The sequence below is a fragment of the Purpureocillium lilacinum genome, assembly GCF_023168085.1.
Source record: "Purpureocillium lilacinum CBS 284.36 DNA, scaffold_3, whole genome shotgun sequence".
Taxonomy (NCBI): domain Eukaryota; kingdom Fungi; phylum Ascomycota; class Sordariomycetes; order Hypocreales; family Ophiocordycipitaceae; genus Purpureocillium; species Purpureocillium lilacinum.
This window is the reverse complement of record NW_027072113.1, coordinates 2,863,847-2,880,568: the sequence shown is the minus strand read 5'-3', so window position 1 is coordinate 2,880,568 and position 16,722 is coordinate 2,863,847. Positions and strand designations below refer to the sequence as shown.

Here is a 16,722-nt window from a genome sequence, read left to right as displayed (position 1 = left end):
CAGTAGGTGCGGCTGGGTTGTCAGCTTCGGCAGACGAGGATCCCAGCAAACGTCCAAGGTTAGAAACCAGAATCAGAAAATAATTGGAGCTGTTGTCCAGCGCATTGCTGCCGCCGGGATCAGACATGGCTGCCGCCGGCAGAGGGCGGGCGCATTCGGCGCCGCCTCCGAACTCCCCGACGGGCCTTTGCCCGGCATCCCCGGGCCTGGGGCCTTAACAATTACCAACCAATGTTACTGCCGACAAGGCGGCCGCATCGCCTGTCGGCACGTCGCCTCCCCAGCACGGCGGCTCATCGACTCGAAATTCAGGCTGTGCGCATCGCCAATTCAGCCGGCTCGCTTCCGCAGGAACCGCACGCGAGTTCGTTAATCAGGGTCGCGAGCCGAGACGCTTGCGAGTCCCCCGCCATTTGCTTGTCCGCATGACTGCCGTTTCGAGCCAATTCGTGCCCTGACTGTGGAGATCGATTGGCTGACGGGGAGCACCGGAGCCAGGGGCTCTCACGGCCGCTCTCTGCCTCTGCCTCTGCCCTGCCCGCCCTGTTCGTGCGCTTGCCGTCTAGTCGCGGATGCAGGTTCTCGGCGGCGCTTCGGCATCATGGAGTCCGGTTCACGTACTCGTGCAGGACGGGGTTGTCCGCGTGACCGCCAGGGAGGGTGACGGGCAAGACAGGCTTGCCGTGGACAGAGGGTGTCAACGTCGGCGAGTTCGCCGTGATTGGCGCGGCAGAAGGACCGGATTGCAGTCGACAATGTTCCGGTTCAGGTCCGCCGAGTTTAGGCCCGTGGCTCTCGCCCACCCCCACATTGCCCCGAAGCGCCTGAGTTGGACGCCGACGCGGGGGGAGACTTGATGCGGCAGGGTCGCAGTCGACCTCTGCCGCTGGGATCCGGTTTATATAGAGGGCCGTCTCCAAAGTCCTCACAGTCTCGACATTTCTTGCTCTTCATACCGCTTTTTGCCCTGTTTCGCCGTCAGTCGCCCGTCTCAGTAGCCGTGGAGAAAGGAAGACAAGTATCACCGGTGTCAGACTCTAGGCCCGTTGCCCCTCAAGACGCACACCCCTCACACATTTCGCCATCGCCATGCCGCCATCAGCGACTGACGGTGCCGCCGCCGCCGACACCAACGGCAGCGGTGCCGCTCTCTCCCTGAAGCCCAACATTGGTGTCTACACAAATCCCAAGCATGACTTGTGGATCAACGCTGCCGAGCCCACCGCTGAGAGCGTCAAGTCCGGCGCCGACCTGAAACCTGGCGAGGTTACCGTGGCAATTCGCAGCACCGGTATCTGCGGGTGAGCCGTACACCTCATCTCGCGTGACACAAGGATGCTAATCGAGTTTCAGTTCTGACGTCCATTTTTGGCATGCGGGCTGCATCGGCCCCATGATCGTCGAGGGCGATCACATCCTTGGCCACGAGTCTGCTGGAGACATCATCGCGGTGCATCCGTCGGTGAAGCACCTCAAGGTCGGCGACCGGGTAGCCGTCGAGCCCAATGTCATTTGCAATGCCTGCGAGCCGTGCTTGACGGGCCGTTACAACGGCTGCGAAAACGTCGCCTTCCTGTCCACGCCACCGGTGCCCGGTCTGCTGCGGCGGTACGTCAACCACCCTGCGGTTTGGTGCCACAAGATTGGCAACATGTCGTACGAGAACGGCTCGCTCCTCGAGCCCCTGAGCGTGGCCCTCGCGGGAATGCAGCGAGCCAACATCCAGCTTGGAGACCCCGTCCTCGTCTGCGGTGCCGGACCCATTGGCCTGGTGACCCTGCTGTGCTGCGCGGCTGCCGGCGCGTGCCCGCTCGTCGTCACGGACATTTCTGAGAGCCGTCTTGCCTTTGCAAAGGAGCTCTGCCCGCGCGTCATTACTCACAAGGTGGAGAAGATGTCCGCCGAGGAATCAGCCAAGGCCATCGTCCAGTCTTTTGGCGGCGTGGAGCCTGCCATCACAATGGAGTGCACGGGAGTCGAGAGCAGCATTGCATCGGCTATTTGGGCCACCAAGTTTGGCGGCAAGGTCTTCATCATCGGCGTTGGCAAGAACGAGATCAACATCCCCTTCATGCGGGCCAGCGTCCGCGAGGTCGACATTCAGCTGCAGTACCGGTACTGCAACACCTGGCCCCGGGCGATCCGGCTGGTAGAGAGCGGCGTCATCGATTTGACGAGACTCGTCACGCACCGCTTCAAGCTGGAGGATGCCCTCAAGGCGTTTGAGACGTCGGCCGATCCCAAGAGCGGTGCCATAAAGGTTCAGATACAGAGCTTCGACTAGAGCGTGCGACAACGTTGGGATGAACGGCTTGCATTGTAATGAGTATCGGCCTAGATAATGAAGGTCAAGGTCACGGCCACGAGAAGAGAATCGAGCGCTTTCGCTCGCGACAAGGAGCTGGTCGACTTGGTCTGTGCTGAGTGAATACGTAGTGGGCTGTGACCGGGATTCGTGCCCGATGTTCGACCGTCGTAGTCGTAGGAACGGTGGAGCGACTACAATCTCGAACCATGAGATGCCTCTCGCAGAAAATTCGCACAGAGAGTCCAGGGCCCAATTGCATCGTCTGTGGAAATTGACAGCTTGCGTGTTGCCATCGCAGCAGCTGTTGAGGAAACAGCGACCACGAGGTACGTACCTGCGTATCTTCACGAGCAAGACAGGCAGGGAGGCGTGCCTGGCCGCCGTCCCAAACAGGCTAAGCGCCACGCCGGATCAACTCCGCTCACGAATCTTCCCGACATGGAGCTTTTTTCTCCCTCAGATCTCCAGCCGAGCCGACACTGTTCGCCATCCACGCAACTCGCATCACCTCTCCCATCGCCGAGCCCAGCTCAATCCGCCTCGGAGCGCTCGACCGCCGCACTTCCTCCCCGCCGCCGACGAACAATTGCCCCGCGCAGCGCCTACTTCGCCGCACCGGACACAATGGCCGTCTCGACCCTCGCCCGCCCCATGCTCCGCTCGCCGGCCCTCCGGATGGCCTCGCGCCGCTTCGAGAGCACCGCCGCCAGCAAGGCCACCGAGGCTGCCAAGGACACTGCCAGCAAGGCTCAGCAGGGCCTGTCGCGCGTGACGAGTGCTGCCGGCCCCGCCATCGCCGGCGCGGCCAAGGGCATCACCAATGCCCTGGGCCGCATCGGCGGGCGCACTGGCAAGGTCATTGCCTTTGTTGAGCGTACGTCTGTCCCATAGTCGCCACGGCCGCTTGGACTTGAGCCTGCTGTGCGGCAATTGAGGGCCAATGGATGGTGCTGACGGATCTCTCGTGCAGGACAAACGCCCTTCGTCGTCTACTACTCCAAGGTTGGCCTGGAGCTCGGCAAGCTCGTGTTCCAGGGCCAGAAGATGAGCCCTCCGTAAGCGATCCCGCTGCTGCGAATATCTTGTCGGGACGTGCACTGACATATTGCGCGACCAGTTCCGTGGCCACCTTTCAGACCTACTACCAGAACCTGTGGCGCTCCATCCAGTCCGGCACCATCTTCCAGGCTCCCGCCAACCTCCTCCAGTCCGTCCGCAGCCTCAGCACCGCGCAGCTGGCCACCGGCGGCGTCATCCTGGCCGAGTGCCTCGGCTTCTTCACCGTTGGCGAGATGATTGGCCGCCTCAAGCTCGTCGGCTACCACGGCGAGACCGCCCACCACTAAGCGGTCGTGTCGCGAATACCGGGGACAGGGCCGATAGCTCTGCAAGCACCGCTTAATTCTTCGAGGAACACCTGGCTGGATAGATGAGGAGGAATGGGTCGCGAAAAATAGACAGTTCCTGGGTTGGCGCGCACAGCACGGCGCGAGACAGCGGGACGGGATGGGTTACCGCTTCCTGACACTGCATCCTGGGGCGAGGAGGACGAGGGCAAGTGATGGATCCATGCTTGCCGGGATGCACAAACTGCAGGGCCATCTACCTGTTTGTTTCTATCTTTTTCCTTTGTGAACTACTGTACATCAGATGCATAGCAACCATGGCGGGTCGCGTCACCGACTGTGGAGGAATCCAATGCGAATGAGAGGGGTTCTCAGCGGACGAACAAGGACAATCCTCACTGTGCAATCTTGAAAATGATCTGTCTGCTTCCGAACGTGTGTCTCGTAGGCAGACATCTTGACAAGCAGGCAACCAGCTGACGGGAAGCACTCTGTCGAGGCACGAACCATTAGCGGACCGGGTGCCTTCCAGAGAGAGTTCACTGGTGTCCCGCCACCTTGTGGGCCGCGAGCCTTCCACCCTCCCGTCCCCGCCCCCCTCAGGTCGTTTCGCGCGCGCCCTTTGCCGCCCCAGGTACCTCCCACCGTAGCCGCCCGCCAGCCAGCCGCCCAGGCAGCCCGCCCAACGGTGTTGGGTCGAGCGCGCTGTTGGTTCGAGCAAAACAAAAACCGAAACGCAAAAAAAACACAACGGCTAATTTCACAGTAGTGCGTTAGTACGTATCTACAGGAGAGAACGACACGCAGCGAGAGCCATGGTCGCCGCTATTCAAAATCAATATTCTCGCCACCCGCGGCCCGGGGCCCGTCGAGGCGCCCCCCAGCGGGTTGCGCGGTCGCGTGGCACGCTATTTTTACAGTGCGCGGGCGCTGAAACGCGGGCCTGCGCGCCCGGCAGGGCTTTCCGTCAGGGCTGTGCCGTGCGGCTCCTTCTGGGCCTTGTCGCCAGGTGCCGGCTTCGTGCCATAAGCTTTGTTGCGCAACGCCATCAGCGACCACACACGTTCAGATACGACCGATGCTTTGCTCAAATAGCGAATGGGATAGAGGTGCTTCAAACTTTCGAATCTGAGAATGTCTGACTTCACAGGCTGGTGGCGAACTAACCGTCAAAATGCAACGGTATCGCGGCACGCCTGGATAGAACAACCGAAAGGTAAAGACCCACTGCTGGTACAGGGTCATGATGGCAACTGTAGGTGCTCGCTCTACAGGGAACCCTCTCAGCGCCGCCCGTGTCCTCCCAATAAAACTGCTAATACATGCTTGCACCTTCTGCTTCGCCGCCGTACTGAGGCGCAGCACTCGAGTGGTAGAAAAATCAAATCAAACAAGTCCAACATAGTAAGCCCTGTGTCCAGCATATCCCGCCGATCCAGCTCGAGCCATCCATCCAAAGGTGGGTGCGCAGGTGCTGAAGGCTTCCACCATTCGAACAAGCCAACCGTGGCCAGTCCGTAGGATGGATTCTCGTTGCCGATGCGGGCAGTAGGCGTCGCACGGGTCGGCTGAAGCCACATTGCCCGTGGGCAGGGACGGCCCTACACTCCACGCCTTGCATGCTTGGACTGAGTTTGAACATCAGACCATTACCTGGCCGGGTGCGGTATGGTGCAGTTCCCATCGCGACCGGCCATGGGGCGTCTCGAACGGAAGTGGCAGACGCTCCATCTCTTCCGTGATATAGCCACCACACCGGACGTATTCCGAGTCTGCTCTCTCTTGGCCGTCTCCGTGGCGGCTCAGTGGATACATGACGAGGCCGTTGCCTTGGATATCTTCAGAGGCGACGGTGAGGCGACTCCCAGGCCTTGCACTTATCTCCACCCCAGCTCCAGTCCAAAACAGCAGTGGAGGAAGGCGTAGATTGCCAGGACTGTCGTCACTGAGACACCAGTAGCTGGAACTGAGGCTCGACGAGAGCTGCAACCTCAGTGTTCGGGACCTGGCCCTGGTCGCAGATGCCTACATACGACCAGTCTGCGAAGGTCCTGACTGAGACGCACCGCCATGAGCAGCGTTTCCAGGTCTCCTTGCCGTCCATATGTACCTTGAAGAGATGTCAGGAACAGAACTGGAACTTATGGGGGGTCAGGGTCACTAGTTTTGACTTACATTGTGCAGTAGCCGTGATACCGAAGCTTCGTGTTTTCTTCCACTGCGCGATTGCAAAGGTCCCTCACCTGCTCCGCAGTCATGCCCAGCTTCTCAACCATGGGCATCAGTCCCATGGCTTCCAGGGATTGCCTAAGGCCCAAGTTGAACCACTTGGCTGCTTCTCGCTCTTTCTGGTCGGGGGACCAGGGGTTCACGTAGCACCGGATCGTCCGCTGTTCGAAGTCGACGAAGCCAGCTTCTTCAATCATTCGCTGGGCCTCCCGCGGCACGACTCTTGCGCTCCGGTTGCAAAGATCCAAGGCCGCGAGAAGCCTATCGGCCCACTCCTTGAGCGCTGAGTTCGGAGGCGCCTCGCTGTTGTCGTCCCACCGAGGGGACCAGTCAATCTCGACCTGCTCGAGATAGCCCGTTCCAGGCGTCAAATGCCTAAACCTGGATTAGATGCGAGCCCACGTTGATTCTCTTTAGCGACAAACGCACTGAAAAATGTTTCGGTATACGGCTAGCCAACACGAATTGTGAACACTGCCCAAGAGTGCCCTCAGATGAACGAGATCGCAGTGCCACAGGAGGTCGTTCCAGGAAGGGTCCTCGATATCGAACTGGACGACTTTCATGCCGAGAGGGATGCTGCGCATGGTTAGCAGACATTACCTTTCGTTGCAAATTCCGTCACTCACAATGCTGGTTGGATTCGATTGAGGTCGACCGCCATAACCTCAGGAATTTTCTCGGTTCTGCAGGTTGTCAGAAAACCAGGCTGTCTTGAAAATCGGACAAGCATTTCTCACTCTTCGCAAACGTTGATCGCCCAGATGCCTGTTCCAGTCCCCAGGTCCAAGACCCGAATCGGGCGATCGATGTTGAGACTGCGAACAGAAAGAGCGTTGTCCCGAGCCACGAGAAAGAACTTGTGAAGTATGTCGAGCCTATTAAGCTCCTCCTTGATGCGCCTAATCAGGTTCCGTACCAGCACAATGAAGATCAGGTCTAGCTCACTGCATCTATTGGGACGAGGTACTTTCCAGGTCTCCAATTCCCGTAGTATCGCCCATGTGCCCAATACCCCTGTGGCTGTTCGATTGGCGGCGGCGGGAAAGCCGGTTGACTGATGAGACCTCAGTATAAACCTTTCAAGCTCGGAGCCTCGCTAGTGAAGGGAGCATTCTCACAACTGTTGGGACATCTTAGCGATGCCAATTGCCGCCCGGGCGGCTCTTGGGAACCTTTGTACTTCGTCGTGTAGATTGACAGCCTTGACGTATGCCAATCAGCGACGTGACGGAGAGTCTTAAACGCGCCGACAGCCCTTGGGGAGGTCTCAAGGCACACGAGACAGCTTCACCTGTTCCAAACATTAGTGAATGTTCCCGAAGTTGACGAATGGAATTCCACTGCAAGGCTCATAACCACAGAACTGCAACTTTGTGAACGCCGTGAGAACGATGGTCACACTCTTCCGCGCTGGCGGAGCAGGGGACACGAGTATCTGACGTTCTGGCAAGAGCATAGATCCCTGACCAACGCAGCAAAGCCTCTCGACTATGATCAAGGGCTGAGCCCTCCGCCACCCGTGCAATGATGTAGTACATCTGAACGGCGGCTCAAGGAGGCCGCCAAACGTTTGCAATCCAGCTGGGTGTGGCGAGCTGCTCCCTGCCATGTGAACTTGTGCAACTAAACAGCAGTAGAGGACCAAGGCGCAGGACGTGCGTATGCATAACAAGAGGTTTTCCAGAGCGATGTTAACGTGCAGTCGAGAAAACAGGGAGTGGCGATCTGGCCAAGCCGGGACATAGTCGTGGCAGCACGCTCGAAAGAGTGCGATGGTGGGAGACAGAAGGAAACAGCAAGGCTTCCTTGGGATCAACCGTAAGTGAGAAGAGAAGAAACATGCCTACCGGTATTAACGGCACCTCGTCTTCGTTGGTGTGGCGGGCAGCGCTGCTGAAGATGCAGAGCGTCGTCTGGAAGTCCAGATCCAGCTACAAGACGAAATAGCTGGTCAATGAGATTATGGCTGTCTCCGCACCAGTTTTAGACTGGTGTTTCAGGCGAAGGATGGCTAAGGTGCAGCTCAGCGGTGTTCTTTGGGTTGTCAGAAGCCCTGGAGTCGCCAAGGATATGAGGTCGCGGAACAACTGTATCAACAGGAGATTGACGCCCCGTAAAGCAGAGTAATGAAAACTGGCAAGACACTCAGAGTCTCAAAGGAACAATAGGGCCAGAACATGGGAAGCAGTGGTCTGGTTTTCAGAAGTCGGGAAGAGGATGGCGAGCAACAGCCCAGGGCGAAAGGGGGGACGGGCGGTCTTAATATCGTCAAATATTGGGCAAGGCCACGAGGGCGTGGAGTGTGTGGGCGCGCCTGAGTGCAAGGCTGTGTTCGCGCGTGTGCGTGCGTGCGTGCGTGCGTGTGTGTGTGTTGTCGACAAGGAGTGAGCGAGCGTGAGTGAGTGAGCGGCTTCGGGCGTGGGCGTGGACGGCAAGGTACCAGGTAGACCAGAGAGGATCGGAGAAGCCCAGACGGGGCGAGCGAGAAGCCAAGGGACCTGGAAGGAGCGGCCTCTTCAGGCGCACGTCAAGCGCAAGCGCCGCGCAGAGAAAGGCGTGAGCAGTTGGCTCAATGGATGGAGGGCGCTTCAGGGTCGGGCTCGATGGACCCAGCGGCCGACGCAGCAAGGAGGGTAACAGTGCGCCGGGCCTTCGGGACACTTTCCTCGCTCGAGAAATGCCGTTAGCCCCAACAGCAGGGCTGCATTGGCCGTCTGGCTGTCCTATTGCTGCGGTTTGTGGGTGGTGGTGGTCGCTGGCGGCGCCGCCGTTCCCATCGACGAGGTCCCGTCGCCTACCTTAGCTTACGGGGGAGCTGGCTGGCGCGAACCGGCAAGGGGCGCCTCAGGCTGCTGCTAGTGGCTGTCCCCAGGAACGGTTATAGGTTAGCAGGTCGGACAGGTTCTCTGCAGCAGAATGGAAGCAGAGATGAAGCTCCAAGGTAGATAGGTGGTAGGTACCTACCTTAGGGGTTGGTTCGTGGAGTGGACGTCCAAGGTGGTATGGCAGGTTGACTGACCGCAGGTCGGAGTCGATGGTCGGCAGGCTGGTGGTCTGGCCTGGCCGGGTCAGGAATTGGATGGGTAGGTGCGAGGTAGCGAAGGTTTCCTCAACGCTCGAGAAGGTCCAGCGCCGTTGGTGTGGTGGACTCAACCCGAGATTGTGCATGGGGGGCGCGATGTCTGGGCGTGGGCTTTGGCGTGAGCCTGGGCGTGGATGTGGGCGTGGGCGTGAGCGTGGGCCTTTGCATTTCAACCGGGTGTTGCTGTGCAGCGCAGTGCAGCGCCGTGCGGTGCACGCCGGGTGCCTCGAGGCGTGTGGCGTGCCGGTAACAGCGTAACAGCCAGCAGGCACAAGGCGAGAAGTGCGTCCAGGATCCGTCGCATGGATTGATGCATGGCAAAATTGGCAAACAACGACGCCCGACCCTCTCGCCCTCTAATCGGCCGGACATGTGGCCGGGAATCGCTCTTAAAACACCAGAGACAGACCAATGCGGCCCATATTGACTTTCGAATGCTCAAGTCCAAGGGTCCTGCCGTGAAAGGTCAGCTTTCCTGCCACCGAGCGCGCGCGCTGGCCCCGGCTCCTGTCTAAGTCCCTAAGATCAGCACCACAGGACCTACGCAGCTGGGGTTGGAGGCTATGATGACGCGCCGCGGTGTTTGATTTAGCCCCCCAGCAAAAAGAGGTGCCGTCTGTCGGTCTGGCATGCAGCCGCTGCGCCGAAACCATCGAGCTTCCCGCGCGCAGCCCCACGGACGTCCCCCCTGTTTGGAAACAGAAATCTCTTTTGGAAGATACCGCGATCGTCAGGGCGTCGACCAGGCATGAGCCACAATGCGCGCTGGGTTTTTGGGCATGCAGACGGGACTAGACTTGCCAAGGCAGATGTAGCAACAGGGGTCAGAGTGTTGCAGCGAGCGAGGCACACTCGTTCTCAGGCTTGCGTTGGTGGTCCTGGTCTAAGATGTGAGCGGCGGCGTCCTGACTCTGTACTGCACAGTTAGTTACCTGGCCTTGCCTCACCAGGTACCTGCTGCCGTGGCACGATGTTCGCAGTTCGGAGCGATGTGAGTTCGTCACACTATCCCCTACTTCCCTGCAATCCTGTTCTGCCATCTCACGCCCAAGCCACAGTAGTGACCCTGCGATTTGATGATTCGACGCGCCCCTCGTCCGAGGAACCAACAGAACTTCCAAATTCGTCAGCGGGTATTGTCTCGGGGGCTGCCGCCCAATCGCCAGGTGACGGGCCTTACCTAGTGCCCGTCGCCGTCGTCGAAGCGTCTTGTTGGCTGTTGGCTGTTGCACCGGGGCTGGTCTGCGGATGTGCCCCGTCCGTGTGTCCCTCCGACCCCAGGGAGGGGCCTAGGCGTCTGGGACCTTCACATTCCATTCCATCTTGGACGGGAGGGGCAGCGGCTTGTGGTGGCACTGGCGGCAGCGGTGGAGCTGATCCAGCCCTGTCAGCTCGTGAGTGCGTGACGCCCGCTGTGCCACTGTTGGCCGTGAGCCCCGCCACCGACCGACTTCGCACCTCTTCCACTGCGCCAGCCGGAGGAGGGGGATGACTGAGCTGCTCGCGACACGCTGTAGCTGTGCGGCCGCATGTCTGTCCTGCGTCTGCGTCTGACGGAGGGGCGCCCGGCCGAGTGGCACCGACACCGAGTCGCCAGACCCGTCGTCGAGCTGCCGTCTGCTTTGGGAAGCACAAGCAAACACATTGCCGAGGACCTTGTCGTTGCTCACTGTTGGCCCCGTCGCCAGACCGTCCGGCTGGCCCACCAAACAAGCACGGCAGCAAGAACGAAAATGGCGTACTCCTCGGTTGCTGGAGGGAGGCCATGCTCAGCCGATTGATAACACTCGACTGGTCTTTTTCGGGTCTGGAAAGGTAGGGTGGTCCCGCCCGAGTTCTGTGTCGGACCCGACAACGAAGCCGGCGCAAAAAGCTAGACTGTGGGCCATCCCGTTGTCACTTCTGTTTCTGCTTCTTGTCTCCTTTGCGACGGTCTAGCTCCCTTCACTTTGACCGCCACAATTTCCAGGATTTGCATACGCAGCGAAAGGGGAACGTCAGCGGGAGCCCACCACTGGTCAGCCGGTCACAGCTTTGGTGACTGAGCATACGTCGTGGCGCCCGTAGCGGAGATGTAGGGCGGCGCGATGCGCTGACGATCCAGCATTCCGGTAAAGGAGGGGACGACCGCACAGCCCAGCCCAGCCCGAGATGGGCTAGCTGACCATCTGGAAACCGCCGTGGACGAGCGTTCGACACTCTCACATCGACATGCGTATGCGCGCGCCATTGATGGACGTTGACAGTCATTGGCGCCCGGTAAGCAGAGGTGGCTTGGGGGCGCCTCCGTAACTCGAAGGGCCTTCAACATGAGGCGCCACTTGGTCGTCCTGGTCTCGGGCCGCCCGCTGATCATGCCCTGGGGCCGTGCGGGCCGTGGTGGACCGGCCAAACTCTCGTGTCTCACGTCGACGAAACGTCTAGCCTGTAGGGAAGTCCAATCCACGCACTGCATTCGTACGAAGTCTTCTCAAGCCCGTTAGTACCGGGGAGTTTGGTTTAGCCCCCGCCTCTGGCGACGAAACACAAGCTGTGTCGTCAACAAGCCAGTTTGAAGGCGGCTAACCAGCTCAGAGAATCTGGGTTAGCGTGTTCCAAGCGGCGGGCACATCAGAGGAGCCCTGCTGGGCTGCGTTGGTGGCGCGACCACTGGCCGTAGTCCGACACTCCAGCTGCAGAGTTGGCCGACAAAGCGCGGTGGAGAACATTAACGTTAGGTGTCGGGTGATGACGATGCATTATAGTTATAACTGTCCACTTCGTTGAACAGAGTATTGCTCGCCTGGTCGTTGTCCCGACCTGTTGGCAAATTTTGGGGTCCGGCATGTAGTCTTGTAGGCCTCTCTGGGGTCGCATGGTGGCCGCGATCTTGGCTCGTCTCGGCCTGGCTTGATTCAGTGTCTTCCCTCGCAAATCGAAATCCTGCTTGACATCCCTTGGGTGTCATTACCCGGGCTACCAGGCTGAAGTGATCGAGGGGTTGGAGGGGCAGCCAAGTCGCTCGCACATGGAGCCATGGCCTGCATCCCTGACCTGTCATGGCCCCTCGGTGGTCCACCAAGACCCCAGTCCTCGACTCCTCGGAACCTTTCGCGGTCGTCTGGCCAGGGCACGTTCGACTCCGAGGCTGCTGAAAGGCGCAGCGGACATGTACCTTACCGATTGAGGCGCTGGAAGGTCACAACCTGTAAACGCGCGAGCCAGACCACCCACGGCCACCCCCTTGGCTGTTCAGAGGAGCCGTCTTTTCCAAACGAGGTGCCCTGTAGCCGCTCATTGTAATCCAGCTTGGCTCCCGCCTGTTTGGTCGTGTGGTTGTCGTGCTTTGGTCGTGACCGATCGTGGGGTTGAAACAAGTGCATCACTAAAGGCGCGCGGCAACATCTCTAGGCAGAGATCAAGAGCAGTCAGTGGCTTTTGTGCGTGAGGCTGCCTCAGATTGTCATTGTGTAGTCGCGACTGCCTCATTAGAAGGTAAGAAGCCCTTGCCGAGGCAAGTGCAATGGATGTCCTTCCGGTTCGGTGGCTGCCGCATGACGAACCACGGAGGCAGGTGGTCGGTACCTTCGCGACCACACGGCAGGAGCCACTTGCAGCCGACCTACGCATGCTGGGCCACTGCCCGCGAAATACTTGGCGAAAACCTACTTGCAACATTGCCTGCAAATCCGCGCATTATCATTATCCCTCTTCTTCAGACCCTCGCCGTCCTTGTCTTGTTATCTCCACGTCGCACTCTTAGTGTGAATGCTGCGATGTAACTCAGCGCGAGCTGTTTGCCGTTCATGCTAAGAATTTTACGAAGGTCATCTCAGCTGTCAACATGGATCTGGCTAGCTCGACCTCGAGTCTCGATCCAGTACTGATGCCTGACCCAGTTCGATGCTCAAACCCAACGACAACCGACAGCACGGTGATATGCAGAAAGTCACCTCAACATGCAAAACAACGGGGAGGAGCGAGCAGCGAACGCATCCATCCACAGTGGATGGGAGAGGCACGCGTCGGATCCCAGCTGGTCTGATCTTGTACTGCGCAGATGCCAGTCCAGCAGGACGAGCCGAGAACGACGCGTTCCTTGTCAGCAATCATCAGTGCCTGCGTACTTGGCCGCTTTTGATTCGTTCCCGGTGTGTCGGGTCGCCTTAGACACTGTTACACGTCACAGAGCTGAATATTCGTCGGTTCAGTCAAACAAGCAAGGGTAGTACCGTGGATTCCGACATGATACAGGACGAGCTGTTTCGGCCGAGGGTCTCGCCCTGGGCTCACCATTGCGGGCTCCTGCCTGAATACAGTATGATCCATCCGTAAGCCCCAGTGCCTATACTAGACGTGATTATGACAGGCAACGAGCACGTCACCAATCATCAATGGCGTATGAAGACCGATGAAGCCGGTTCTCTCGCCCTCTCGTTGCGGCCAACGCCAATAATCGGGTTCCTTCGCCAACCGCCTGGCAGATTAAGGGGCAACCATGGATGCCTAAGATTTTGTTGACGGAGATCAGCAATTCTCTAACACACATCCAATAACATGGCGAGCCTGTGGAAGACTCGCAGCCAGCGACGGGCTCCTATACACGTGCAATTTGCCTTCAGAGATGCTGCCGACGCATTTGTCCGCTTTGCGCTACTACAGACAGGCTTTCTGGCCAGGAAACACTGTCAGCTTCTACACCGAGATCTGCCCCCGTCGCGAGAGAGGTGCTGGCGACACGAAGCCTCCGCTGGTGAAGGACAACGGAGAGCTGAAGTGCAAAGCAACCCTTCGCAGAATCTGCTGGCTCACAGCTCAGCCCAAAAGGGAGCTGGACCAAGGCTTCATTTCCGTCGCAAGCTAGCGCGGCCGTCATCATCTATTTGAAGCCCTTCCCAGCCGACCTGGCTCACCGCTCACGCAAATTGTGCGATGGGCTTTGAACGAGCGCTGGCGATAGACAACTACAGTGGACCAATGAAGGACGGGGCATGGCTTGCTATACACACACGCCCTTGGAGACCGCTCGAATCCCCACACGCCATCACGCAGCCCTGTCGCAGCTTGGCGCGTCGGGTTTGCCTGTTTCGTGCTCGCCCGAGACCGTGCTCGCACGCTCACCGCGAAACCGAGCAGGCACGTCAAGGTTGGGAGCATCAATTACCGAGAACCGCAGGCGTGACATGGTCTCTTAGCAAGATGGAGGAACGCCAAATGTGGCGTGCGCGCTCCGAGACGCCGATATTGAAAGCATTGACCGCATTGGATGGAAGCAATGCGCACGGCGATATGGGACAAACTTTCACGATTCCGGTGGCCGCGGGGCACAGCACAAGCAATGGCGAAGACTGCAAAACATGGCTTCCAGCGGTGTCAGAAACGGAGCATTACATGTAGAGGCACTTGCTGGGCTCGCCCCCTTTCACAACATCGTGGCGTCGGCGAGCAAGCCCCCTGGTCCAGGACGCCCCACGGGTGAACCAGACTGTCGGGTCGAGTTGCGGGGGTGTGCGAGATTGCGCCTGTAGCTCACATCCACGAAGCGTCATGCTGCGACTCGACGCAATCCTGCGCCGAGCTACGTTGCGCGACGCCTCGCCAGCCACCTCGGCAGATCCCCCAACGAGAGTCCACGACGGCAACGACCAAAGGCTGATTGGCAAGCAGTCAAGCAGGGATGCCCGTTCGAATGGGCACCTAACCCATCGTGAATGTATTTCTGTTGACGGTGCTCGCACTGAGTACAAAGTACACGTAACACTAGATTGAGTTGCACCGAGCCCTTGGACGCATCAACAGACCTTGTCACTCTGGTACAAAGATACGTTGGCAGACAAGAGGACCCAGATGAGCCATGCTACTCCCCATGGGCCTTTTTGTCAGCAGCACCATGTGGTTCGTATCTTGGTCAGGCAATATTCTGCACGGCGACCTCGTACGGACGGCGACGATGCTTACGAGCACTGAGGCCGGTACGATTGCGTAGGCCACGCCGGTTCATGTTTGTTACCGAGGCGTATACTTCGACAATGCACCCGGAAATGTCAATGTTGTCCCAACAGAGTAGGGGCTGCTCGTGATGTAGCAACGCGAACAATCGAACCTGTACAACGGTGTGGCCCGGCATCGTGCTACATACGAGAGCTCCCTCCTCTCTTTTTCAACTTGAATCCTTCCATCCTGAGAGTCATGAGTGGCAGGTGTATTTCAGGTGCTGGCCTGACAGTGTTAAGTCCGGTGGTTCATCACCGTTCTGCAAGACGAGCAAATGATGCCTGTCGGACTCGATTCCGCTCGCCTCGACAGTAGCACTCTCCATGGTGGTTGTTTGGTCATTGCCGATGTCGATGTGCCAGCCCTGTGCCAGCCCTCGGAGTGGCGACTGGCGAAATCAAGAGTAGACATTGTGGACGTGGCATTCCCTCACACGATACTGACACAGTCGGGTCGTCCGACGCCTAAAACTTGAGAAACCTGAGACGCTGCTTTGCGCTTTCTGACGGAGGAAGGGGCTATCTGTTGCGAAGAAACTTGGAACTGGATTAGAAGCAGCTGTATCTATAGGTACACAATGACTCAACCGGCGAACTTCTCGTTATGCCTTGGTACTTCTGGTGCTACTACGGGGCTATTGCTCTGGGCCCCAATACAAACATTCTTTTGAGTACTAGGTAGTAAACGCTGTCCTTCCTCCAGGCCCCAGGCAGGAGTGACGCCTTCAGTGAGCCGTGACGCACAGCCAAGTCAAGCGTATGACTGCCCTTAAAAAGGTCACTCGTTCCAAGGCCGTATCGAGGATTCCGGACAGCTAGGCAGCATCCCAAGACTTTTGCCTTTGGCAGGCCGCCGGAGCGACGACATCTTGCACCCTGTTCTGTACCCCCCCCAGTCGTTATCCTTTTCCGCCCTCAATGTAAACATCCCGCACCCCTCCGTTTCCTCTTCTCTCGAGCACGTCGCCCCCCTCACGCACGAGTACTGCGTCTACTGTGCCGTTCTGCGATGGAGTCTAACCCGACTCTCCGAAAAGGGCAATGTGGCTGCAGCAACCCAGCCGCCCGGGTGCTCGCCATGCCAGTTGTGTCGCACTCCCGACTAAGAAATAGCTCCCGCTAAGTCCAGCTGATGACCGCCAGCGCACCGGATCTGCTAACCTCGTTTTACGGCAAGGGAATAGCTCCTGTTCCAACCCCCCCTGTCAGGATGTACGTGTTCAAGTGCTGTCAGCTCAAGCCCCGTACACCAGTGGGAGGCAGTTGCCCAAAGGACTGATCCAGACACACAACCTCACAGGTCCCCCTCACTGAAAGGAACACTCCCCTGGTCCGCTTCCCCCTCTGCGCCATGCACGGGTGAGCATGCCGGACGCTCACATGTTTTTCCTTTTCAGTGGTTGCTGGTGACCGCTGCGGTCGAAGGATCACACGCCCCCTGCTATGGGTTAAGCGCAGCAAGCGACCGCCAAGCGTCGCTTGCGGATGCGACGGCCGCAGCCCAGCGGCATCCTCGCTCCGTACTTGTCGAGGTTTCGGTTCTGAACGTGCCCACTGGAAACCAACACCCTTGGATGAAACGTCCGCTCATATGTACTTGTGAGTTGTGCATGGCCGCATGGGTCGACCATGGGGCGCAGGCCCTCCGCTGCGCCAGCTGGCGGCAGGATGCATCTCGCTTCGTCGGTTGACGCGCGGCTACGGCGGCTGGGAGGCCCAGGTCGTTGGTCTCAGTGGCTCAAGTGAACGGTCCCAGAGTGGCATGACGGACCGCTGCCCGAC

At 58.9% G+C, this 16,722-nt stretch overlaps 3 protein-coding genes across 3 annotated transcripts; 2 read left to right on the top strand and 1 right to left on the bottom strand.

The window, feature by feature from the left end:
* Positions 1–1,089: 1,089 nt before the first annotated feature.
* On the top strand, positions 1,090–2,284 carry PLICBS_004443 (L-arabinitol 4-dehydrogenase; the record flags this gene model as incomplete). Its single annotated transcript, XM_018326213.1, has 2 exons — positions 1,090–1,301; positions 1,354–2,284. 2 exons carry the CDS (start codon positions 1,090–1,092, stop codon positions 2,282–2,284), a joined length of 1,143 nt encoding a protein of 380 aa, XP_018175965.1.
* Positions 2,285–2,932: 648 nt separating this feature from the next.
* On the top strand, positions 2,933–3,654 carry PLICBS_004442 (ATP synthase subunit G atp20; the record flags this gene model as incomplete). The annotated part of the gene is made up of 3 exons (XM_018326214.2): positions 2,933–3,182; positions 3,279–3,363; positions 3,426–3,654. The coding sequence occupies 3 exons, from the start codon at positions 2,933–2,935 to the stop codon at positions 3,652–3,654; spliced, it is 564 nt and encodes a 187-aa protein (XP_018175966.2).
* A 2,171-nt stretch (positions 3,655–5,825) lies between these two features.
* On the bottom strand, positions 5,826–6,470 carry PLICBS_004441 (uncharacterized protein; the record flags this gene model as incomplete). Its single annotated transcript, XM_065600517.1, has 2 exons — positions 5,826–6,224; positions 6,384–6,470. The coding sequence occupies 2 exons, from the start codon at positions 6,468–6,470 to the stop codon at positions 5,826–5,828; spliced, it is 486 nt and encodes a 161-aa protein (XP_065456589.1).
* Positions 6,471–16,722: the final 10,252 nt, after the last annotated feature.